At 30.9% G+C, this 26,450-nt stretch overlaps 2 protein-coding genes across 2 annotated transcripts; one reads left to right on the forward strand and one right to left on the reverse strand.

Annotated features, from left to right (window-relative positions):
* Positions 1-414: 414 nt before the first annotated feature.
* On the reverse strand, positions 415-26,367 carry Phum_PHUM262620 (Rho-GTPase-activating protein, putative; the record flags this gene model as incomplete). Its single annotated transcript, XM_002426561.1, has 15 exons — positions 415-652; positions 740-845; positions 1,028-1,352; positions 1,433-1,514; positions 1,585-1,679; positions 1,841-1,938; positions 2,032-2,101; positions 2,198-2,245; positions 3,354-3,368; positions 3,542-3,646; positions 5,370-5,480; positions 5,606-5,677; positions 6,154-6,228; positions 17,161-17,318; positions 26,205-26,367. 15 exons carry the CDS (start codon positions 26,365-26,367, stop codon positions 415-417), a joined length of 1,761 nt encoding a protein of 586 aa, XP_002426606.1.
* Phum_PHUM262630 (peptidyl-glycine alpha-amidating monooxygenase, putative) lies at positions 9,893-11,793 on the forward strand (the record flags this gene model as incomplete). The annotated part of the gene is made up of 6 exons (XM_002426560.1): positions 9,893-10,058; positions 10,372-10,517; positions 10,734-10,883; positions 11,010-11,164; positions 11,232-11,533; positions 11,627-11,793. The coding sequence occupies 6 exons, from the start codon at positions 9,893-9,895 to the stop codon at positions 11,791-11,793; spliced, it is 1,086 nt and encodes a 361-aa protein (XP_002426605.1).
* Positions 26,368-26,450: the final 83 nt, after the last annotated feature.

The raw sequence follows: 26,450 nt of genomic DNA on the forward strand, positions 1-26,450 counted from the left end.
GGCTGTAAAGAGAGACAAAGAGAGATAGAGAGAGAGAGAGAGAGAGAATTAAAAATTAAATCTGTCGTCATTATCCGTGACGTAATAAGAAAACTAATTTTTTTCTGGAACGAAACTTACGTGGTTAATTGCATTTTGTTGACCTATGAATTGATGTCTCGGTGGAGCTCTTATTAATGGAGTCGGAGAAGGTGAACTTTGAGTGCTCCCTCCACCTCCACCTCCTCCTCCTCCTCCCCCACCTCCGCTTCCACCGTGAGTCTTTGAAACGAATTGATTTTGCTGCTGCTGTTGCTGCTGTTGTTGTTGCTGCGATTGTTGTAACTGATTAAATTTATGATTCAACTGCATTAAAAAAATAAATTAAATTACCCCTCATTCTTTCATTTATTTTCCCCCACCCCCTCCCGCCCCTCAACTCACTTCTCGAACGTTTCCTTGAGACGAATTGAACAAATTTCCATTTTTACCATCGGGCGGTCCCTTGAAAATTTTCTCGTAATTTTCTATCATTATTTCGACGACGATGTTGCAAAATTTAATGTTCAATATGGCGGCAACCGTTTCTTCTTCGGGTCTGAGAAGAGTCGGACCGAAACAAACACCCAAATTGCTCACGGACATTAAATTTTTGTCGCTTTTCGATGCCACGCTGAAAAAATATCGTTTTTTTTTTTTTTTTTTTTTTAGCAATTCGAAACCTTTCCAGATACTTTTCTTTTGTCTTTCTTTCACTCACTTTGATAAATGCTTTATGAGTAGGTCTAAAATTTGAAAATTCGGTTGCGGAAGTTTGTGAACCAACAAATGAACGCTGCTCACTCTCAAAGCGTTACTCGATTTTTCTGTAAACGTAACGGGTGATAATTATTAATTTTTCTTTAATTAATCATTAAATATTGAATCACTCGTGGAAACAAACAAACAAACAAACGCCAACAACAAAATCGAAAACTTCTTTGCAAAGCTCTCGCATTCGGTTTTTGTTTTGTTTGTTTGTTTGTTTTTATAAAACTCTCAGACTCACTAGCTGCTTCGATGAAAGAATCGTGTAATTTGTAAGTCATCAACGGTTCGGGTAAATTTCTTAGGAAATTTTTAAGAGCGCTCGTCAGCGTTTTGCTTTCCCACTCGTACACGTCGTCCAAATTTAACTTGTCGGCTTTTCTCCGATCCAAAACCATCGAAAGCAGCTTGTTCACTTTCGAATTGACTCCGACTATCCGATACAGTCCTTGTTCTTCCAATCCCCTCGACTCTATGACTTCGATACATTTTTTAACGAAATTAATTCCGGTTTCGTCGAGTTGACGCTCTTCGCTTTTGGGTATGTTTCCGGGAATGGCGTATGTCTGCGACGAACGTGATGTACAATGTTTTCAATCAATTTTTTTTTTAATTTTAGAAACTTTAAATTTATCATATACCGTACCGGTTCTTTTCCATCCATGGCATCCATCCACAATTTCCTATCGGCCTCCGACAGGGCTTGCAACGTGTAAACTACTCCAGGCCTGGAAAAAAAAACGGTAAACGATTACGTCATTGTTTCGTGACGCATTCGTATCGCATTTTACTACTCACTTGTCCGACGATATGAGATCGAAGCAAAATCTTTTCTCTATCGAATCCGACATTCTCCGCGTGCACGAAGCTAATTTTATTTTTTCTGCCGCGTTCTGTAAACGTGAATAAACAAAATTTTTTTTTTTTAATCCGCCATCTTTCATCATTTTTTTTTTGTTTAAAATTTTTCGACATGTGGTAGATCGCATGCTCTGACACTCAAGTGGAAAGGGAACGAGTAATAAAAAAAAAAAAAAAAAAAAAAACTTACAACCGTTTTCGTCGTCATTTGATGAAACGGTATCATTTCGAATTCTTTGGTATCCTTTTTGTAACGGCAGTATTGTTTGGTCCACGTGGTTCCAAAAGCCTCTGTAACGTAATAAATAATTATTAAAATCACTTCCTTTTCTCTATTCCCTTTCGCCGAACCCCCGAACCTTTTCGAAAACGATTTCAACTTACTTTTTTCCATTAAAAACAAATAACCTTCTCTTGTGAATAATGATTTGACGATGGTGGGATCCGGAGGTTTCTAAAAAAAAACAAAACAAAACAAACACAAGAAAATACATATGTGTGTGTGTGTGCGTACACGCGCGTAAAAACATGCAAAATCAATTCAAAAAACGCGGCGTTCTTTATCGAACGCAAAACAAATAAATAAATAAATTACCTGCTGTCTCATTTCCAAAACTTTTTGCATAAGTGATTTCGTTTTATCACGGGTCGCATTGAAATTTTCTCTCGTCTAAAAAAAATAAAAATTAATTTTCACGCCACTCTTTTTTTAATTCATACGTCAATTTGTGTGTTAACGCAAAACTTTAAAAAACGCAAATTACGTGTGTCAGTGAGTTAAAGCAAAACTACCAAATAATAATAATAATAATAAAACAAATGAAAAAAAAAATAGGGATGAAAAAGAAAGAAAAAAAAAAAAACAAAAAAACAAAACCAAACAAAAAATAAAACCTAAAAAATTCTTTTTTGTTTTTATCACTTATCATACGAGGAGAGAGGAGGGTGGAGGGGAACCCCCGGGAAATAGGGGAAGAGGAAAGGGGAAGGGGGTTTCCCGTTTTAAAAAAAACTTATTTCTACCGAGAAATCCAGATTTAAAACTCCAGCCAGTTCGTGTTTCTTTTTTTTTTTTTTTTTTTGGTACGAAAGATAAAACGTGTATAACGGTCGGAAGTAAATTATTTCCGACCTTTTGAACCCGTGTGTGCGCGTGAGTACGTTATCAGGTCATCGATTTTTTATTTAAAAAATTGATGAATCAATCGGCGGTAATTATGATGACGTAACGAAGAATTAAAAATTTCGCGGAAATAAATAAAAAAATTTTTTTATGTTTGTTGTTTGTTGTTTGTTGTTGTTGCTGTCCTTAATCGAACGAACAGTTGCCGTACAACCGATATTGAAATCTCATTCGCTAATCCGCCATTGATTTAAATCCAAAAAAAAAAAAAAAACGCAATAATAATGATGATGATGAGAATATTTTCCCTTTCACCGTTATTACAAACGTTTTCACGTAATGGAACGGGGGGTCTTTCGTGTTAAGAGAGAGAGAGAGAGAGAGAGAGAGAGAGAGAGAGAGAGAGAGAAAGAGAGAGAAAAAAACTATTATTAACATAATAATAATAATTTTTTACACGCGAATATTTTGTAAATGCATCCGAAGAACACAACAGAGGATATCGAATTCTCGCCTGTTTTATATAGAAACGAAAGTCAAATTTATGTCACGCATCAATTAACCTAACAAAAAAACGAAAGACAAAAGAATTTTTATGCTAAAAAAAAAAAAAATAAAAACGTTTCGAGAGAAAAATGGCACGAAGGCTCTCTTCGCATCGAAAAAAAAAAAAAAAAAAAAAAAAGGAAAGAACCGGGGGTAGGTGGAGGGAAGAGAGGGAGGGGAGGAGGGGAAGAGGAAAAAAAAAAAAGAGAAAACTTATTAAATTACCTTTTGTATTTTCAACTGAAGTTCTGTCATGTACGGCTTGAATTCGCCGTAAACATCGTGACCCTGATGATAAAATGTCAGCCAACTGAATAGAAATGATAGAAGCTAAAAATAAAAACGTATGAAATTAATTAATAAATTAATAATAATAATAATAATAATAATACTAATAATGATAATAACGACAAAGGCAATAACAATAACAATAATAATAAATCAGTCAAAGATTAGTTTGAGAGAGAGAAAGAGACAGAGAGAGCGAGAGAAAACGAAAGCATTAAATTTTCTCTTTTTTTTTTTTTTTATTTCGCGTCCAAAAAAAAAAAAAATAATAATGATAATGATAATAAATAGACCGAAAAAAAAAAAAAAAAACATTTAACGTTTTTCAAAGTCAAAAATAACTCGTTGCAATTAATAGTAATAATAATAATGATAATAATAACGGCGACGATGACGTCGTTACGTAATTAAATAGAAATTTTAAACTCCGTAAAAATAAAAATAAAAATAAAATAAAATAAATTTGCAACCCCGTTACGTGCGACGACGAACGCGTTTATGTGAATGATAAATATACGTTCGAAAGTCCGACGGATTCTTTCGTTTTTTTTTGTTGTTAACGCCTAAAAAAAAACTTTAATTAAATTCCCTCATCGCGGCCATCATTTGTACAGCCACCGCCACCCCCGCCCTCGTTCCATCTCATTTTATTCACAATTAAAAATGCATTAAAAAGTTTTAATGCTCCCTCCCTTTACCCCCCCCCCCGGAAGTAGAAGATGGGGGGACAAAAAAAAAATAATTTAATAATAATAATAATAATAATAATTTTTTATTACGAGCTTAATACTTACCGTATTAAGAAAAATAATTATCGTTTATTATTATTATTATTATTTTTTTTTTTTTTCTCCAGCGAATAAAGCTTTAAAAACAATAATAATAAAAAATCAATACGATGACAAAAAGTAGATTATATGGGAAAAGATCTTTTTAAAAAAAAAAAAAAGACATTTTTCTTTTTTCTTTTTCTTCTTCGTCATTTTTATTCTTTTTTTTCTTATTCTTTTCCTTCGTCAAACGTTTTTTCATCAATTTATTATTTATTATTATCATCACCAGCACGCGCACCACCACCACCACCCCCCCCGCTCTTCAGCCCCCGACTCCCATTAAATCATTTCAAATGGATTTTTAATCTCACCATTAATTAGGGTTTTATCAACGGTCCAAGAGAAAAAAAAAAAAAACGCAACGGGGCGTTCATTTAAAAATATTTTTTTTTGAAAACGATGAGAATTCGAGAAATGACGTTCGAGTACGCCACCACCCCATCCCACCCCCCACCTCCCCATGACTACCATTTTGTTTTTTTTTTTCCCTCTGCGTAAGGTCCAAAATTATAATTGGGATCAACGATCAATCGGAAAAATTAAGAAACGTTTAAACGATTCGGATTCGATTTAACAACCACGGGGTCTTTCTTTCTGGGGGAGGGAGGAGAGACATTTCGAACCCCCCAGACAATTTAAAATAATTGACGCAACATTGATAAATTAAAAATAAATTGAAAAATAAAATCCTCCTTTAAACGATTTCAAATATTTTAATATTAAAACCTCTCCGATAACGAACGAACGAACGAACGGAATTGATGATCAATAACGAAAAATCCCGTTCGCCATTACTTTATTCTTTTCCTTACCTTAACCTCGACACCCGCCCCCGCCCCCCGGCTCCCCAGACACGTTTAAAAAAATTTTTGTTAACACAAGAGAGAAAAAAAAACAATCGGAATGAAAAAATGAATGAATCGTTTATTTACCGTTTCGACAAATTCGAATTTTTTCCTTTCTTCAACTTCTTGTAGCAAAAAAACATATCGGAGACTTGCTTGACATAATTCTCGTTCTTCCATGTCCAACGTGGCATCCGCCTGTGTAAAAAAAAAATTTAAAATAATAAATCAATCAATCAATCAATCAATCGATAAACTATTATATAATAATAACAAATAATATTTGCTTTCCGTAATAACAATCTCCCTCCCCATCGCCCCACCTCTCTCTCTCTTTGTTTGTTTGTTTTATGTAAATAACGATTATACAACAATCTCCACCAAATTAATCGTTTCTGTTTGTTTAATTTTTTTTTTTTTTTTTTTTTCGAATGATCGAACCTGAATTATTCAAACCGTTTTCGTTCGCCATTTTTATTATTATTATTATTATTATTATTATTACTGAAAAAAAAAAAAAAAATGTCCATTCGGTTTACCACTGTTCGACTTCCGTTCATCAGTCACCATTATCACATCGTCAATGTTAAAACAATTTTCTGTTAGATTTTACAAGTTTAACGTCCGTAACGTTTGTTTGTTTGTTTAACGTCCGTTGTTTGTTATTTTCATTGTTTTTTTGTCGCATTCGAAAAACCACGAATACATTTTTTTTTTTTTTTTTTTTTTTTTTTTGGAATCAACGTCCTTCGAACAATCGACACACACACACACAACGAACAACAAATTAAAAGTAAAAATAAATCCGTGGATATTTAATTATGTAATCATCATGCGTTCGTTGTTTGTCGTTTGTTATTCGAATCGAAACAATGATGACGTCATCATCCCCTAACGTGTACTTACCTGAAATTATTTTCTTTTCACCATCATCCACCGACGATTCCTCCATTTAAAATTAATTTTTAAAAAAAAAAAAAAAAAAGTCAAAGCGTCGTTCGAGTCGATAAATGAAAATTATTTTTATAACCGCACAAAAAAAAATTATTTTTTATCACGGTATGAGTTCATTGACCCAAGTTCTTTCCGAAAAAATTTTTTTAAATTTTTTACTTTTTTTTTCCCTGGAATTTTTTCGCGAGTTTTTTTTGTAACAACAACAACAACCTAAAAATCGAAAACTCTTTATACAATGAACGCCACACACAAAAAAAAAAAAATTTATGCGCACGGGATTATTTTATAATAATAATAATAATAATAATAGTCATCATCATCATCATCATCATCATCATCATCATCATCATCATCATCATCATCATCAGCGTATCCTAATCGTGATGATTGACGTTAAATAAATGATTTTGATCGACCGTTAAGACTTGGTTGTTGTACAACAAACAACGGTACGACGATTATTAAAAATAAAAAAATATGAATTTTTTTACGAACGGCAAAAATGGCGGGCGAGAAAGCAATAATCTGACAAACAACAACAACAATCGTAATGACAAATGAATTTTCATTTCGGACACAAATTTTAATAATAATAATAATAATAACAACGACCGACTTGAGCATCGGTCAATTACGTTTCATTTTTTCATCCTAGTGTAAAAGATTTTAAAAAAATGAAAAATCAATGGGGGGGGGAGGGGAGACATTTCAACAAATTATTTCTTTCACGTTCGATACCGTTTTTCCAAAATTGATAAACAAAAAAAAAATACGTCACCAAACGAACGACAACAACCGCGCACGACAAACGATATTAATAATAAAACTTGGTTTTTTTTTTTTTTTTTAAAAAAAACTCTATCGAAAGGAAAATTCACATTTTCTTCAAAGAAAAAGAAAGAAAGAAAAATAAAACGAACGTCGACGAACGCCTTCGAACGTAACGACAAAAAAAAAAAAATTTTTAGAAAATAAACGTCCGGACAAACGATTGTAATCCTAAACCAAAGTCTGTCGTCCTCATCATTAAACGTTCATTAAACGGTCATTTTCGTCATTTAATAAATTCAAGCGTGGCATCGTCAAGGGAAAAAAAAAAAAAAAAAAAAAAAAAAAAGATGAAAATCTTTCATTATCATCATCATCATCATCATCATCATAATTTAATAATCTACTCGATGATTTTGTCATGTCAAAAGAGTTCAGGTAAATAAAAATAAAAAAAAAATTAAAATAATAACTGCCACGACGACGACGACTAAGACGACAATAATAATTTTTTTTCGTAAAAAAAAAAAAAATAAAATAATTGACAAAAAGCAAACGCGTTGGAAAATTAAAACCTGAATGACGATTACGATGATGATGATGATGATGCCTGTTTATAAATAAATGACCTACTTTTCGACGAACCGAAACACGCTTGACAAATCGACTGGAAAATACAAAAAAAAAAAAAAAAAAAAAAAAAAACGTAACAAAATGCCAGCCAAACACGTCGCCGCGCGCTTAACTACTAAAATTATTTACTTTAAAAAATGAAAATATTAATAATAATAATAATAATAATAATAATAATAATAATAATAATAATAATAATAATAATAATAATAATAATAAACAACAACAACGGCGACAATAACAATGAAATCACAAACAACGAATTATTTTACTTGACAATCGATATACGAAACACGAGAAAAAAAAAATATTAATAATAATAATAATAATAAATAAATAAATAAATTTTACTTTTATGCCCACTGCCACCACTTTCACTGTCTATAAATACCAGATAACTGGTATGATATGAAAAAACTTGATTTAAAAAAAAAAAAAAAAAAAGAAAAGTGAAAACCCTTTTTTCGAATCTTCTCCTTTTTTTTTTTTTATTCACTTTAAATCACGAAAAGAATAAGAATAAAAAGCTCCTCCCCTTTTAATTTAACCTTTACAAATTTCCGCCGGTTTTTAAAAACAATTTTTTCACACTTTCCGCGACAAAACGTCTATGATAAAAATGACAAATCCCGGTAATATACATTTTTTTTTTTTTTTTTTTTACTTTTTCCCTTTTCCCGATTCCTTAAAAAAAATCATTTTCCGAAATGTTTTCGTGTTTGTGTGTGTGTGTGGGCAGATTGCTTAAGGTCGCTTCTTTACTACCCTTCCCGATTACCCCGCCTCTGCCCCCCGCAAAAATTTACGCGCGCGCATTTCGTTCCCGTTTTTCAAAAATTCAAACGAGCGCAAAAAAATTCAAGTGAAAAAAAAAATATATATATATAAATCGATCAAAATTTTTTTCCCGCTCTTTTTAAATTTCTTCCATTTTGCGGAGGAGGAGAAAAAAAAAGAGAGAGAGAGAGAGAAGGAGAGAAAACGAAAAATTAATAATAATAATAATAAATTAGAAATCTTGGAAAATCATTTTTAAAAAAAATAAAAATAAAAATTAGTAATGTCAAGATTTCACATTAAAAAAAAAAAAAAAAAAAACATAACTCCATTTCTCCAACGCACACGCACGCACGCACACACTCACTTTTCTCTTTCTCTCTCTCTCACTTTTTCTTCATAACACATCACGAATGGCGAACTCTTTGATTCGAAGGCTGGTTAAATGTAAAAGTTCAAGTTTCGATTAATATATATATATAAACATAATAGCTTGGATTTTTCCCCTTCCACCCCCCTCCCCTCCTTAACACAAATCGCGTGACGGTAATTCAAAAAGTTTCGACCATTTTTAAAACGGGGGAAAAAAAAGTTCACACGGAAATGAAATTTTTTTTAAAAATAATTCAAAATTTAAACTCATGCACACATTATTAAACCGTCGAAAATTTAATAATAACGTTATAAAGAAGAGAGGGAAATTAAAACCGTAAGAAACTCGACAGGAAAAGAGAGAGAGAGAGAGAGAGACACACACACAAGGAAAACCGTACGAAAGCTCTATTGTCAGCAGGCACCCTGCAAATTTGATTCACGGGCCACATTTGTGATATCGGGGGCGGAGAAAACGTCGGAAAATTGAAAAAAAAAAAAAAAAAAAAGTTATGACGGGGTGACAGTTCAGGGCCGTTGACATTTACGAGAAAAAAAAAAAAAAAAAGAAAAGACGAATATATCACTAACCTACCTACCTACCTCTTTCAATTGCGAATCCTGTTTTTTTATACTCAAATTCAAATATCTTTCCTGGCTTTGACAAAATTTTGCCGTTTGTTTTTCAAATTTCTTTTTTCCCTCTTTGACTTTTCCAATTTTTTCCTTTCTGAAATTTTCCAACGGTACGATAATTTGATCGTAAGCGCATTCCAGCTGAAACAATCAACGAAAGAAGAAATAATTAATACGTTTTCATTTTACATATTTTTCACGGGGGGAGACGACACACGAGGAAAATGTTTACATGTGTTACAAGTGTTTTCGGTATAAGGAAAACAAGAAAATCTAACTTCCTTTCCTGCCCCCACCCCCCGGGGAAATAATTTTTTTTTAAAAAAAAAAAAAAAAAAGGAAAGGGATAGAAAAAAAATAAAAAAAAAAAATAACGCACCGCGAGCGTTAATGCGCAAGCGATAAATTATTGAACGTCCTCGAACGAACGAACGAGCGAACGCATCGAACGTTCGTCACGACGAAAAATGGCAAGATTGTACCTTTTTCTCTTTGTTGTAAACGTTTTAAACATTTTTAACTGTGTTTTTTGTCAAAATGTCGACATTAAAAATTTATTTTATTCAAACGTAGACGATTTATTCAACGTACAAAACGATCGTAGGATTCCGGTGCATCCAGTTGAAGTCCAAGGTTTGTAAATTTTCTTTTCTTTTCTTTCTAATAAAAACGTTATCATTATTATTATTATTATTATTGTTTTTTCAATGGCGAACCGGAAGGTTTAAATAGAAAAAAATTCATTTTATTAAAATTTGATTTAAATGAAAAAAATTTGCAATTGTTTACACCGACCGTGCGTGACCGCGGTCATCAAAAATTGTTTTGTTTTGTTTGTTTTCGTTTTCCCCTCTCGCCCGCCTCTTCTTTTGCTTCGAGGGCAAAAGGTCAGTCATCATTCTATCGTGATCTTTAATTAATTTTTTTTTTTGCATATATCGATAAGGATGGCCGAAAAAATCACTTAATCTGGGTCAAGTTGTTGGAGTTGCCGTTAACTTGAATCATCAACCGGTCATTTTCCATCGAGGGCCAAGAGTATGGGACGAAACGTCCTTCAATGAATCACATCAATTTCAATATGTTAATCAGGTAGGTAGGATTACAAAAACAACAAAAGCAACAACAACAACAACAACAACAACCTTTACTAACACGATTAACACAATACAACAAATAAGTTATAATAAGAGAGAGAGAGAGAGTGAGAAAAAAAAACAATGTCACGCTGTGATTAATTCATTTTTTTTTTATTTTTCCTCTCTCTTACCTTTTTGTTTTTTTTTTTTTTTTTTTTTTTTTTTTTAGGGTCCGATTTCTGTTGACACGATTTTAACGTTGGATTCTGACACGGGCGAAGTCATTAACAGCTGGGGTAGTAATTTCTTTTACATGCCGCACGGTCTTACGATAGATAATTACGGATATTATTACATGACCGATGTTGCTCTTCATCAGGTATAAAAAAAAACTAAGAACGTGAAATAACGATTCGTGATAATAATAATAATAATAATAATAATAATAGTTCGTTTGTTCGCAAATCAATCAAATGTTAACATTGAAAAATTTTCGATTCGACAGGCGTTCAAATTCAAACCCGAATCGAAAACACCGTCTTTGGTTTTCGGACAGAGATTCGAACCCGGTTCTGGTCTTCATCATTTGTGCAAGCCAACAGACGTTGCTGTCGCTACGACCGGAGAAATATTCATCGCCGACGGATACTGTAATTTCAGGTATCATTCCCCTTTCCCATCAAAGGTTTTTTTTGCAAACGTAAAAATCATTCCTTTTAATGTCAAGGATACTAAAATACGATTCGAACGGGAATTTGCTCAACGTCATACCGCAAAACGAAGAACTTTTACCGTTGAAAGTTCCACACAGCATCACTCTTCTCCAGGATTTGGATCTTTTATGCATAGCCGATCGAGAAAACATGAGAGTCGTTTGTCCCGAAGCGGGTTTCAGAGATTTCCCGATCGGAACGAATCCCGCGGTAACAGTTCAAGAACCGGGAATGGGAAGAATATTCGCGGTTACGTCGTACGGCAATAAAATATTTGCGGTCAACGGTCCGTCTTTACCGATGGTACAAATAAGAGGTTCGTGTTCGATCGTTCGGGGTACGAACGTTCGGAAAATTTTATTCTAATCGATTCCGCGACTAATTCAAAAATCAAATTTTTTTTATTTAGGATTGACTATCGATCCCATCGACGAAATCATTACAGACCAATGGACGACGTCGACGGGATTCGAAAACCCACACGACGTGGAAATTTGTCACAACACGAGTTCCCTTTATGTCACCGAAACCGGACCGAACCGAATTTGGAAATTCAGGCTGGTGCAACTATACTAAACAAAATATTAAAATATTAATAATAATAATAATGACAAAAATAACGGATTCTTACGAAACGGATGCATTCGAAAAAGTAAAAACGATTTGATAACAGAAAAAAAAAAAAAAAAAAAAACTTATGGTCGCCATATTTGATTCTAACGGAGTTTTAATTAATCAATTACAAATGTCGAGACGTTTAAAAGTTTTTTTAATTGGGGGTTATGCTTCATTTTACAAACGAACCTTAATTATATTTATACTTTTCTTCAAAATTGCACACTATCAAATAGAAAAGAGAGAAAGAGAGAAAAGAAAGGAACCTGAAATTTTTCAGGTTTATCAGGACTGCGAAAGACAAGTCATCGGTTAGTGCAATCGCCACATCTACCATCGTCACAACTAAAAATCCTCTCCGTTTTTTTTTCTGTCGAGCGTAAAAATAAAAGAACTTTCTAGAATTATCATCACATTTAAAAAGATTTCACTCGCAATGAAAACTTTCAAACAAACAAAATGGCTGCCGCACCCGAAACAAACAAACAAACACGCGGTTTACATATACCGCGACGAATGTTTTTATTAAATCCGAGTAAAATCGCGAGACGAATGGCGCTTTTAAAAAAAAAAAAACGATGATTATTATAAAATATCGATTCGTTATCGATCGATAGATTTCCATTTGTGAACCGCATCGATTTACGACCGATAACTAATTACAAAAAAAAAAATTAATGTTTAACGAAAAAAAAAAAAAAACTCTTGCGAAGAAAATATTCTTCTTCTTCTTCTTTCTTTTACACATAAAAAAAAAAATTATGCAACAAACGATTATTTTCATTTTCGATCGATTATCGATTATTCAACTTTCGCATCAATAATAAATATTCGTACGCAAAAGAAAAACAAACAAACGAGCAGCAACAACAACAACAACAGTGGCTTCCCCCTCCCCTCCACCGTTTTCTTTTATTTTACTGCCCCCGTTTATTTTTTAATGTTTAACGACGACAATTTACAATAAATTATTTATTAAAAAAAAAAAAAACCGTTTTTTGTTTAAATTTTTTTTTTTTTTGCTTTTCCATTTAATAATAATAATAATAATTATTATTATTATTATTATTATTACACGAACATTTCGTATGACGACGATACGCGATTTTCTAAAAAATCATCTTCGGTAAATAAATGAGAAGAGTAGAAATGCGCGGTCACGAAAAATTTACAAATAAGTAAAAGTTGTAAGATATTTATCATCATCATCATCATCATCATCATCATCATCATTATTATTATTATTATTATTATTATTATTATTATTTAATTCCACGTATTTAAAGCCAGTTTTCGTTTTGTTTTCGTTTTTAAATCGTAAATCAAAAACACGCGAATTAAAATTTTTTTTTTCATTTCTTACACGTCGTGGATTTAAAATATATTTCGGTCCCGAATCAAAGAAGAAGAAGAAGACGAATATGGAAAGAAGAAGAAGAAGAAGAAGAAGGAGAAAAAGAAAAAAAGAAAATTTCGCCATCGTGAATTTTTTCGCGTCGTGAGAGGAGGAGGACGACGACGACGTGTAAACATCACCATTTTTAATCAAACGTTTTTTTTTTTTCTTTTTTTTTTCGTCTGCTTCGAATTTTCTGCAAATTTTTTTTACGCGTGCGATCGATTCGATTTTTTTTTTTTTTATGATAAAAACAACAAAAGAAAATTTAACACAACGAATCGAATAAGGAAATGGCAAAACGCGAAGAAAACATGTTTCGTGAGATTTTCCCTTTGAAAAGTTTTTTACTACATTCACAAGTTTTTCGCATTGATGATAATATTAAAAATTCTGTAAGGTTTTATCGCCCTGTTCCCCAAAAGTCCCCAACAAAAAAAAAAATAATAATAATAATAATAATAATTTTTTTTTTTTGGAAAATTTCGTAGTTTTTCCAGTAATGACCAGCAAGTCCAGAAAAAAAAATAAATAAATAAATTCATGAGTAATTTGAAAACAGAAGGAAATAATATAAGGTTTCTCTCCTATTCATCGAAATAAAAACAATGGAAAAAAAAAAAATAATAATAATAATAATAATACAAAAAATTAAATTGCACGGAACTAATTCGATTTATTCGTGTCAAAATAATAATAATAATAATAATAATAATAATAATAATAATAATAATAATATGATTTCGACGACCGAAACATAATAATGATGATGATGATTATTCTACGGTGTCCAATTCACACCTTACGAAATTTTTTTTTTTTGTTGTAACAATTAAACAAGAGAAACAATTAGCGTTAAATAAATGACGAGGTGGCAAAAAATAATTAGCACAGTGTGCCACGACAACCAATAGAAAGAGCGGGAAAAACGACGGAAAATTTTTTATTTTTTATTTTTTTTTTTGGGGAAAACTTTTCGATAATCGAAATATCGATCGATCCATCGAATACGCTCCAATACAAATTTCAAGAACGTTTGTTTGGAAAACGAGGGGGAAAAAAAAAAAATTGAGAAAATCAAAAAGGATCGACGATGAAAATTCGTTCATATTTTATCATCATCATCATTATTATTATTTGTTAGTTCTAATTTCGTAATAATAATAATAATAATAATAATAATAATAATAATAATTTTTAATCCTTTCGTTCAAATTATATTTCCTTTTCGTCATTATTAATCCTCGTGTTCGTTCCTGGAACTCCCAAATTTTCACTCAAAATTTTCATTTTATGAAAATCCCTTTTTCGGGGGAGGGGGGGGAGGAAATTTAATTTCGTCTGCTCGAAATGAAATTAATTTTTAATAATAATTAAAATAAATAAAATTTTCTATCTCTTTTTATTTTATTTTACGTTTTCGACTCGATCGATTTTTCAATTTTTAAAAATTTCAAAAAAAAAAAAAAAATTTTCCACGTTTCCCGAACCCAAAACCCCAAAACTCGCCATCGTCGTTTAAACGTCCGATTCCAAACCTCAACAACAACGAAATAATTATTATTGAAACAATTAACAAACAAACAAACGAACAAACAAATCCATTTTATGGCAAAAAGATTGATTTCTCATAAGTCATCGAGTATTGTAAAGACAAAAAGAAAAACAAACAAACAAACGAAAATTCGAACAATAACAGTCAGAGAAATCGTTTGTTATCTAATCACTGATATATTCCTTTATCAAAAAATAATATTAATAATAATAATAATAATAATAATAATTGGTAGCACGTGCAACCCGACATATAAATTGAATATAATTATTTTAAATTAACCGAATAAAATTCAAAAATTAAAGGGGTCAAAGTTAAACCGAAATATTTTCATTCAACCACGACAGCCATGAAGAAAAAAAAAAAAAAAAAATTTCAACGACAAATTATATCGTCTCGTCTCGACGTGAGAGAGAAAGAGAGAGAGAGAGAGAGAGAGAGGGAGAAAAAAGGAAATCAGAGAGAAAAGGAAAAACTTTTCAAATTTTCCTCATTTCGAGAACGCGTAATAATAATAATAACAAAATTCTTTTTTTTTTTTTTCGTTTTCCAGTTTTTTATTACTCGAACCGTGAAATAACTTACTGGGGGGGGGGAGGGAAAATGATGTAAGTGGTGGGGGTAGAAGGTAGAACACGAACGGCAAACGGTAAAAGTTCAAATTATTATTTTGAAAAAAAAAAAAAAAAAAAATTTAAACTCGATAAACCGAAACGCGAAACCGCGAGGGAAATAATTTTCCAAAAAAAAAAAAACGAAACGTAACGAAACGAAGTTGAAAATGAAATAAAAAATGAAAAAAAAATGACGAAGCAAAAATTAAAGTGAATTCCCCCAATATTTCGACGAAAAAAAAAAAAAAAATTACATTTCTCCAGCTGGAATTTACTAAAAAAATAAATAAATAAATAAACACGCGCGCGCGACTGGAGAGAGAGAGAGAGGGGGAAATTCGTAACTGACAATTTAACCGTTTAAATTTAAAAAAAAAAAAAAAAAAAAAAACATTAGAAAGCCGATTATAATCGACGTACAAAACATTTTTCATTCCCCCGAAAAAAACATAAACATAAACAAAAACAAAAAACATTTGGTACCGTTAAGTTATTAAAACAAAAAAAAAAACAAAAAAAAAAAAAAAAAAACGTCAGGTTCGTAAAACTCTTTAAGGTACAATTCGCGACCGTAATTTTTGACAAAATTTTAAGTAATTGTGTAATTTTCCTTAAAAAAATAATAATAATAATAATAATAATTTAAACGTGTAATAAAACAGTTTGGCAAACGTTACGAAAAAAAAAAAAAAAAATCGGTTGAACGAAACCCGTTCGTCAAACGATAATAATAACAATAATTATTATTCCTTCAGGATTTCCGCGCATTTATATATAGTAATGACCAAAAATAAATTCTATTGAATTCTTCCATAATTTTATTCCAATCTTATTTAATATTCAATACGGATTCGTTCATCCATCATCGTCATCATTATTATTATTATTACTATTATCATTATCATTATTATCATCACTACCGTTTCTTTTTTTTTTTATGTATTTAAAGGAATTGCAGCAACAAATTAAAAATTTTAATCGTTTCGAGTGGTACCCGCGTTGCAATCACGTAAAAAAAAAAAAAAAAATTCGATCTGGAAAGAATAATAATAATAATGATAATAATAATGATAATAACGACACCGAATTTTTTTTACGTGTGGCACATATTACTATTATTATTATTATTATTATTATTACGATGCGACGATTTTCGTTTCCGCAATTGTGTGATACCTACGTGTGTTACCTATCCATTTCGAATCGATACTTTTTCTATTGTTTTTCCAACCTACTCCCCCAGGGAAAATAACACGCGCGTTTGATAATATTAAAAAAAAAAAAAAAAACGAGAAGAAAACGCGCGTGATAACGCGCACAACAACAACAAAAAATTAGTAAATGTAAAATCTCATTTAAATCTGTCGCATTTATGCCAGATCACGTTTTTTTTTTTTTAAAAATAAAAAATAAAATAAATCGACAGGAAAATCGGTTTTTGTTTTGACCTTTTAACTCGGAATTGACCTTTTTTTTGTTGCTCCTTCTTTTACGCAGCGTTTTGAAAAAAAAATGAGGAGTTCGATATTATAATTTAAATAATTTCGATCCGATTTAAAAAAATAAAAAAAAAAAAAAAATTTTCGTACGCGGAACGCGTTTTCGAACCTTGAAAAAAAAAAAGAAAAATAAAAAGTGGAAATAATTATTTGCGTGACACATTTTTTTTTTTTATGTGACCTCAATGTCCTCCTCCTCCTTCTCCTCCTCGTCATCAGGTCTCTCGTAAAAATTTATAAAAAATAAAAAAGACAAAAACTCACGATCCTTTCCCTGACATCTTCGATTTTAGCTATCAAAGCACCGAATTCTTTCAACGATTCCTGTATGACTCGTTCGTCGTCCGTTTGCGTGTTTTCGATTCCGGCAAAGCTGAAATTTTCCAAGCTCCGCGACAATTTTCTCTGGGCTATGGATAAATCTGAAAAATGATTAGAAAAAAAAATTTTTATTTTTAAATGATGGTAAACCTGCTTCTCAACGCGTTGAAACGCGCGTAAATTAAAATTTACAAAAAAAAAAAAATTTTGTGCTCTACATTATCAATGCTGCGTGTGTGCATGTGTGTGACCTTCACGACCGTAACAACACAACACGCGCATTTTATTTTTCCTAATATTATTATTTACTCGTTTTGAAAATATTAATAATAATAATAATAATGATAATAATGATGGTAATAATAATAATAACAATTGGTAATAATAATGTTTACTTGTTTTACGCAGTCGGACTTGGATTTCAGGCCACAAAAAAAAAAAAAAACAAAAATTACTTTTAAAACAATGCAAACTTCCTCTCTCTCTCTCTATCTCTCTCTCTTTTTTCAGGCCTCGAAACAAGGCTCATCATTTAACACGTCATTCACGGTACGCCACAAAATTACTTCCTCTTTCACCGTGCCACACACACACACAACACATTTAAAATAATAATAATGATAATAATAACGTTAATTTTCATTTTTTTTGCATGTTTATTTTTATATTTTTCCATCTAATCATTTTTATATAAAAATATTTTTCTCTTTTCTAAATTTCTACAACGATAAGATGACCGTCGGAAAACATTTCCTTCCCCTTTCTCCCCACACTTTTCCCCGCATTCCTCCCTCGCGAAATCTTTAAATATTTAAAATTATATCAAATGAAAACGGGCCGCTCTCGCGATTTTATCGTTTTTCAAAAGAAAAAACTTTTTTCCCCCTCGCTTTCGGTTTTCCTTTTTTTTTTTTATATACTAATTATCACCGGATCGACCGAAAAATTTTTTTTTCGTACCTTCTTCTGCTTTCTCTTTTTACAAATACGGGTAAAAAGTAAAAAGAAAAAAAAAACTCAAACAACATTAAAGGTTAAATAAATTATCTACGGGTTGGTTAAATGAAATATCATTACAAACACACACATACGCTCCTCTCTTTCGATTTGGTTTTTTTTTTTTTTTTTTAACTTTCCATTTTTACAACGAATTCTTTTAGTGAGAAACAAACAAACAAACAAACAATTACGATTGTAATAATAATAATAAATTTTGCAATTTTTTGATTTCTTCGTTTAAAATAAACCCAAAAAATTGGAATTTAGGATTCCGCAATGGCATCAACAACAACAACAACCCTTCGTCATTTTCCTATACTTTCTTCCGCCACGATAGGACATAAGAAACCCATCATCAGACGTGTCACAAATCGTCGTGAATTAAATAAAACCAACCGTTCGGCGCCGAATCCATTAAACAAATATCAACGCGATAAGTTGTGCCACCGCCACCGCCGCCGTCGCCATCGCATACTTTCGCTCTTTCATCCTAAAAAAGGCTGGTTCCTCCTTGGTCTTTAATTTTTTTAGGTTCTCACAACTTGACCAAATATTAACGACAGCAAAAATATCAGCATAGCAAAAACCAATCGCATAACGTTTTTTTTTTTTTATCATAGAAAATGTCCGAAAATCACGAATTTCGTCGGAGTGAACTCAAGTGCACTCGATTCAAAAGTGGCATTTAATATGTAAAACTGACTCGAAATCAAAACAAACGAAAGTCTCTCTCTCTCTCTTTCTCTCTCTTTCGAAACAAACGCTAACAACACGGTTTCGAACGCAAATAATTTTTAAAAACTTTTTTTTTTTTTATAAATGTCATTGAAAATGTCTTGGATAAACCTTTTGAAAAAAAAAAAAGAAAAAAAAAATTTTCATTCAACGTGACCTCTGAACCGTTTTCTTCTCTCTCTCTTTCTCTTTCCCCCCTCCCCTCTTCGAAATTCCCTTTTAATAATTTGAAAAAATTTACAAATTTTGCATCCACGCAAAAAAAAAAAAAAAAAAAAAAAGAAACGAACGCGTGAGTCATTATTATTATTATTATTTTTTCGACATAAACAGTCGGTCGACATTACGACAACGTTCGATTGTCGCGACGTGTAATATTATATACGGTAAAATTAAACCGCATCGTTTAAATGGCGAATGACGAAAATTATTGAAACCAATAATAATAGGCATGTGATTGATTGATTGATTATTATTAATAATAATAATTCCAGTCGCGTTTTGATTTGATCGTTGATGTCATCAACCGAGTCTTGTTTTTTTTTTGTTTAAAACAATTTAAAAGAGTTTAAAAAGCGAATCGAAAAAGAAAATAATTCTCCCGCAAACTATAAATAAAATTAATTTTTTCGAATCTCGTTTTATATCAAATTCAAAATGACCGTGCGGACATTTGCGAATAATTTTAATACGATTCGGTGGAAAGTTTTTTAAATTTAAATTGTTTATATACCACCACCACCGTCACCGTCACCACCGCCATCGTCACCGCCATTGTCACCACCACCACCGCAATCGTCACCAGCTTCGTTTTGACGTCACCGTAATAAAATTTTAACGGGATTTTAAGTAAATACATCACGAAAATCTTTTCCGGAAACGTCCTTTTACCGATTCCTCAACTTTCTCGAACTTACTATTATTATTATTATTATTATTATCGTTTTCACCTATTATTTTAAACGTCGTTCAACACGACGATCAATTTTCGCACGAATTCGAATCCAAGGTTTTTTTTTTTTTTTTTTTTTTTCATTTAAAATATTTTCCCTTGAATTCGATATTTCATTTCTCGATGAACGATATTACAATATATCGAACAATGGATGGATTTTGATACAAAAAAAAAAAAAAAAATTGTGTCAAGAGGCTTAAAAAAAAAAAAAAAAAAAATTCAGGCTGGAATGATCGTTTTCCCCTCGCATGGAAACCCGCCGTGGCGCCGCCAAAACTCTCGATTACATATTATTATCATCATCATCATCTTCATCATCATCATCATCATCATCATCATCTTCATCATCATCATCATCATAATCATTATTATTATTAATTTTAAACCAGTAAATGTGTAAAAAGCGAACAACGAAAACTCTCTCAACGAAATATTAAATTATAATTATGATATTAATGATGATAATATGATAATAAATGTAACATTTTTTTCTCCTTCCCCCTCGCCTCCGCCCTCCCCTCTCCCTCCACACGAATTATAAGAGAGAGAGAGAGAGAGAGAGAGAGAGAGAGAGAGAGAGAGAGAGAGAGAAAGAAACAGGGACAGAAAGAAAAAAAACGAAAAAAAATGTCAAACGTCGTTTATCTTCATCGAAGATTCCATCACATCATCCCTTTTTTTTTCTTTCTTTTCATGATCCTTTTCATCATCTTCCCGACTCGTATTCCCGTGGGAAAAACTTATCGTAAATTAAACACGAACAAAAAATAAAAATAAAAACGAATAAAGAGTTTAACCATCCATCCATCCATCTATTCATCCGGCATTTTTTTTTTTTTTTTTTTTCTACCACCAAACCTTCCGCCTTTTACGATTTCAAAAAAAAAAAAAAAAAAAAAAAATTTACCAAAATTAACGCCCGCGTTTGTTTACGTTCGAAACATTGAAATATTTAACAATCATTTTGTCGTTGTCGTTGTTGTTGTTGTTTTCGTCTTTCTAATACCATTATCCTTCGACGAATAATAATAATAATAATAATAATGATCATTAACGTGGATAAACAAGGTCGCGTAATTTTCGCGCAATTTTTTTTTTTTTTTGGACGGAATAGTCAGAAAAAAAAAACGTTCGCTTCTCGGGCGAATTTAATAAACGCTCCAAAACTTTACGAAAGCGTATAGTAATAATAATAATAATAATAATGATAATGATAATTATAAACCTTGCGAGGTTAGGTAAAATTGTAAAAGTTAATTTTTTTCCGTTTGGACAAACGACAACCGCCTCCATCGCCATCCGATCAGTCCTCGAGTGTGACGTATTCGAAACTCTTACAAGGCCGACGCGAACGCGCGTGTTAACGTTCTTCTATTTCGTTTGTTTGTTTGTTTGTTTGTGTTTTTTGCCGTAACCGCCATCGAAAAAACTCGCGTTTGTTTGTTTGTTTGTTTGTTTTTTTTTTTCAACCGCTTTTTCATTCGATTGGTTACAACGATTCATAAATCTTTCGAAACATTTTTTTATTCTGCCGTTTCGAAATAAGTTAAAAAAAAAAAAAAGCGTAACGGACCGTGGAAAACAAACAGTTATACCTTCTCGCAACGTACGTTTGTACGAGAAACAAAAAAATAAACAAACAAACAAACGAACGAACGAACGAAACACGTGGATGGATCGATGTTGAACTTTAAAATTTTTTTTTGCGAAAAAATAAAATTTTTTGTCGACAACCTCCTCTTTTTTCCCCCCATTATTCGAAAACACAAAACCACCGACCGAAACCAAAACAAAAAAAAATGAATGAATGAATCGATGATGATGATGATGATGATAATGATGATGATGGTATTTCCGTGGCTTTTAAATGTTTTTTTTTTTTTACCCTTAATATTTCTTTTAAAAAAAAATAAATAAAAATCTTTATTTCGATCCCCAGCCATCGGTTTTCGAGCAATATAAAATCTCCAGCGTTTTTTTTTTTCCAGGAAGCGATGGAAAAATAAAATTTATTAATTTCCGGAAAAATAAAAAAAAAAATAAAAAAAAAATTCGATCGGAAAATTTTTTAATTAAATTTTCGAAGGAAATTTTTTTTTTTCTTTTTTTTTAAATTTCGCATAAACTAAAACTCACGTAAAAGTTTTTCCACCCCCTCGAACGTTTCTACAAAATAATAATAATAATAATAATAATAATAACGTTTTTCGCGAGATTCTAAAACTTTGAAAATTAATTTTTCCTTCCTTCCCTCCCTTCCCCTCTCCCCATCACGATTTTCTAACGTTTGGCTCACATAAAAAAAAAATTTACAACCGGAAACGGCGCTGCTAAAACGCGAATAATTTTATAACCGAAAAACGGGGGGGAAAAAAAAAAACGAGAAAATGAAAACAACTTCCGGAAATAAAAATAAACGGTAAAAAAAAAGCGGACGATTGATCAAGTCTGAAACTGGAATGATTCATAACTCATCTCTCATTTCCTCATCCGGAAAATGTTTTATTACTCTATGAAATGTCACATATGTACATGCGACGTACCCATCGATACAATACGTAGTAAAATTATGCATATATATGATGACGATGATGATGATGATGATGATGATGATGATGATGATGATAATGATGATGATGGTATTTCCGTGGCTTTTAAATGTTTTTTTTTTTACCCTTAATATTTTTTTTAAAAAAAAAATAAATAAAAATCTTTATTTCGATCCCCGCCCATCGGTTTTCGAGCAATATAAAATTTCCAGCGTTTTTTTTTTTTCCAGGAAGCGATGGAAAAATAAAATTTATTAATTTCCGGAAAAATAAAAAAAAAATTCGATCGGAAAATTTTTTAATTAAATTTTCGACGGAAATTTTTTTTTTTCTTTTTTTTTAAATTTCGCATAAACTAAAACTCACGTAAAAGTTTTTCCACCCCCTCGAACGTTTCTACAAAAATAATAATAATAATAATAATAATAATAATAATAATAATAATAATAATAATAATAATAATAATAACGTTTTTCGCGAGATTCTAAAACTTTGAAAATTAATTTTTCCTTCCTTCCCCCCCTTCCCCTCTCCCCATCACGATTTTCTAACGTTTGGCTCACATAAAAAAAAAATTTACAACCGGAAACGGCGCTGCTAAAACGCGAATAATATTATAACCGAAAAACGGGAAAAAAAAAAACGAGAAAATGAAAACAACTTCCGGAAATAAAAATAAACGGTAAAAAAAAAAGCGATTGATCAAGTCTGAAACTGGAATGATTCATAACTCATCTCTCATTTCCTCATCCGGAAAATGTTTTATTACTCTATGAAAATGTCACATATGTACATGCGACGTACCCAATTCGAATTAACCAAATAACGTAATTAAAAATTTATGCAAATAATAATAATAATGATGATGATGGTGATGATGATGAAAACTTCTCCGGTGACAACCCGAATTGTATAATCGATTCGATTCGTTGCATTTTTATTTACCATTTATATAAATGGCGGTCAAAGGGTCAAAAATCAAACGAAAAATTCAATGAACTCGATTTTTTATGAAATCTTCCAGTTTTCTTAACTTTTTTTTTGTTTTTGTTTTTGCTTACGTAAACTAATAATGCACACGCATAATAATTTTTTTTTAAAATTCTAATTTGCAAAAAAAAAAAAAAAAAGAAAAAAATTATTAAATGCATTCCCACACCTCTGTCCAGATATACAAAAAAAAAAAAAAAAAAAAAAAGAGTGGGAATTTCGAAATGTTAAGAAAAAAAGAGAGAGAGAGAGAGAGAAAACGGCATTGAAATCTCAGATTTATGAGTTGAGTAATTTTACTTTAAATATAAGTAGTAGTAGTAGTAGTAATAATAATAATAATAATAATAATAATAATAATAATAATAATAATAATAATAATAATAATAAACATAAAGAAAATGAAGTGTAGAAAATGCAAAATTTAATTTTGTGGGTTTTAACCAAAAAAATCGTTCATGCAAAAAAAAAAGATAAAAAAAAAAAAAAGAAGAAATAAAAGAAAACAATGAAATGAAATTTTATTATCATCATTATCATCATCATTATTATTATTATTATTATTATTTTGACTCTAAGAAAAGAAGAAAGTTTTAAACGAAGACACCCATTAATTTTTCATTATGAGAATGGAATAGAAACAAAAACTCTTCGGGCGGTGCTGAGTTAAATGAAATTTTAACGTTATCACGACCGTATTGAAAACTCCGTAATCCATTCCAGATTTTTATACCCCCCCTCTCCTCTCCCCTCCCCCCCTCGTATCCTGAAGGAATCGATTCCTCGGGGGTTTAAAGTTTTTGCCGGTTGTTGTTGTTGTTGTTACGTATTAAAAAAATTTTTTTTTTTCCTCATCCGATTCTTTCTTTTAAAAAATTTTCCACATCTTTTTCGAGTGCGGTGTTTTCCCCCAAGTTTTCCCGACCGCAATTTTTCGTATTTTACGACGACCCCCCTCCGCTGCCACCACCACCACCACCGCGACCCCTTCTATTATATTAATATCAATTTTCCTCCGCGAGCATTTTAATTATTACGCAGCATTTTTTGCTGTCGTTAATGACAATAATCGTTTACCATCTGGACCTGTCACATGCTCCCAACCACGAACCTTATTATCATAATAATAATAATTATTATTATTATTATTATTATTATTCTTTTCTTTGTTGATAATTCCAAATGGTCGTAATTGAATCATTTTTTTTTTTTACACCCACCATTATTGCCATAATTGAAAAATTGATTTTTTATCAGTTACCATTTACAGTAAAACTCACTAATGTTAGATCGACTAGAGGCTTTTTTTAAAAAAAAAACAAAATTCTGTTTAAAAAAAATGAAATAATGAAAGATCCTTAGCATGAATTTTTTTTTTTTTTAAAACTATTTAAAAAACCGTTTAAAATAATAATAATAATAATACTGTATGAAAAAAATGTTTGAGAATTATTTACAACGAAAATTAATGATTTAACATTAGAAAGAAGAAGAAACAGAAAAAAAAAAACAGAGAAAAATAATTTGCATTTAAAACAAGAAATTAAAAAGTCTTTAAAAACTAAAATAATAATAATTATTATTATTATTTTAAATTACACATTCGAAAGAAATGTGCAATTGGAAAAAAAAGAGAGAGAGAGAGAGAGAGAGGGCTAAAAGAAAAGAAGAAAAAAGTTATTAACACCAAACATCAATTTTCATACACACACACACACACAACCAAGGTAACAGTAACCTCTGTAATGAGTATCATCAATTAACATTTGTGCCTTAAATCATTTTATGTTCAAATTACATTTACCAAAAAAAAAAAAAAAAAAATGATTTCATGTCGTTTGTGACCAAAATTCGATACATGAGTATGAGATTACATTCTACTCTCTTATATTTATATATAAAAAAATTTTTTTTTTTTTAATCGAAACAGGAAACAAATTTTTTATTATAAATAAATAAAAATGTTTAAATTGTATTATGCAATGAAATCGAAACTAGATCAAATTCGACAATCTCTCACCAGTCATTATTTTATTAAAAAAAAAAAAAAAAAAAAAAAGTAGTTTAATGACTCATGGCTAATGCTAATAAATAATAAGAAAAGAAGAACAGATAGAAAATAAATAATGATACAACAGTTCACCATTAACCAACCCTCAAAAACTATTTTCTTTCGTTTAGACAACATTTAATAAAAAAAAAAAAATTACAAATTGGTTTTTTTGTCTCATTTCGAATGTCATTTGAAAGAGTTTCACACACACACACACACACATACCTAATAGTAATTTAAAATTTTTTTTTTTTTATTTTGTAAATAAATAATTATGAAACAAAATAAATTTTAGATGTGATCACATGACTTTATAGTATGACGGCTATTGCTTGACCTACAATTTTACGCCACCACCACCCGATAAAACTAGTTTGGCCAGCTTACACTTTTCAAAACTTTTTATTTCAACGCTCCAAAATTATTACTTTTTCAAATAATAATAATAATAATCTTTTCCTTCTCTCATCCATCCATCCATCCATCCATTCATCCCAAAAAAAAAAAAAAAAACATTTTGTTTATTTCGTTTGTCATGATAACGTGGAAGGTTTTTTTTCAAAAAATGTCATGTGTATTTGTTTACATTCATTTCGTTCATACGATTGATATCGTATTGGGTTAATATTTTTAAAATAAATAAATAAATAAAAATTTTTAAACTATGTGGGTAGTATTAAAATTTGAAAATGAAAAAGAAACTTACTTTTGGCAGCCGTTATTAAATCTTTAACTTCTTTTTCAAGTCTCTTTATTTGGTGACTTGTTCTTTCTAATTCTTTTTCGTGTATGTGTAAATTATCTCTGAAAAATGGACTATCCGCTAGACAATCGGTAAATTCTAATGGTGGAAGTGCTGCAGTAGTCATTATTATTATTTATATCACCACTAACACAATTATAATTTATCACTTTTAAAATGTGCGTGCGTGTTTGTGTGTATGTGTGTATC

Source organism: Pediculus humanus, genomic scaffold, assembly GCF_000006295.1.
Source record: "Pediculus humanus corporis 1103172107635 genomic scaffold, whole genome shotgun sequence".
Lineage (NCBI taxonomy): Eukaryota > Metazoa > Arthropoda > Insecta > Psocodea > Pediculidae > Pediculus > Pediculus humanus.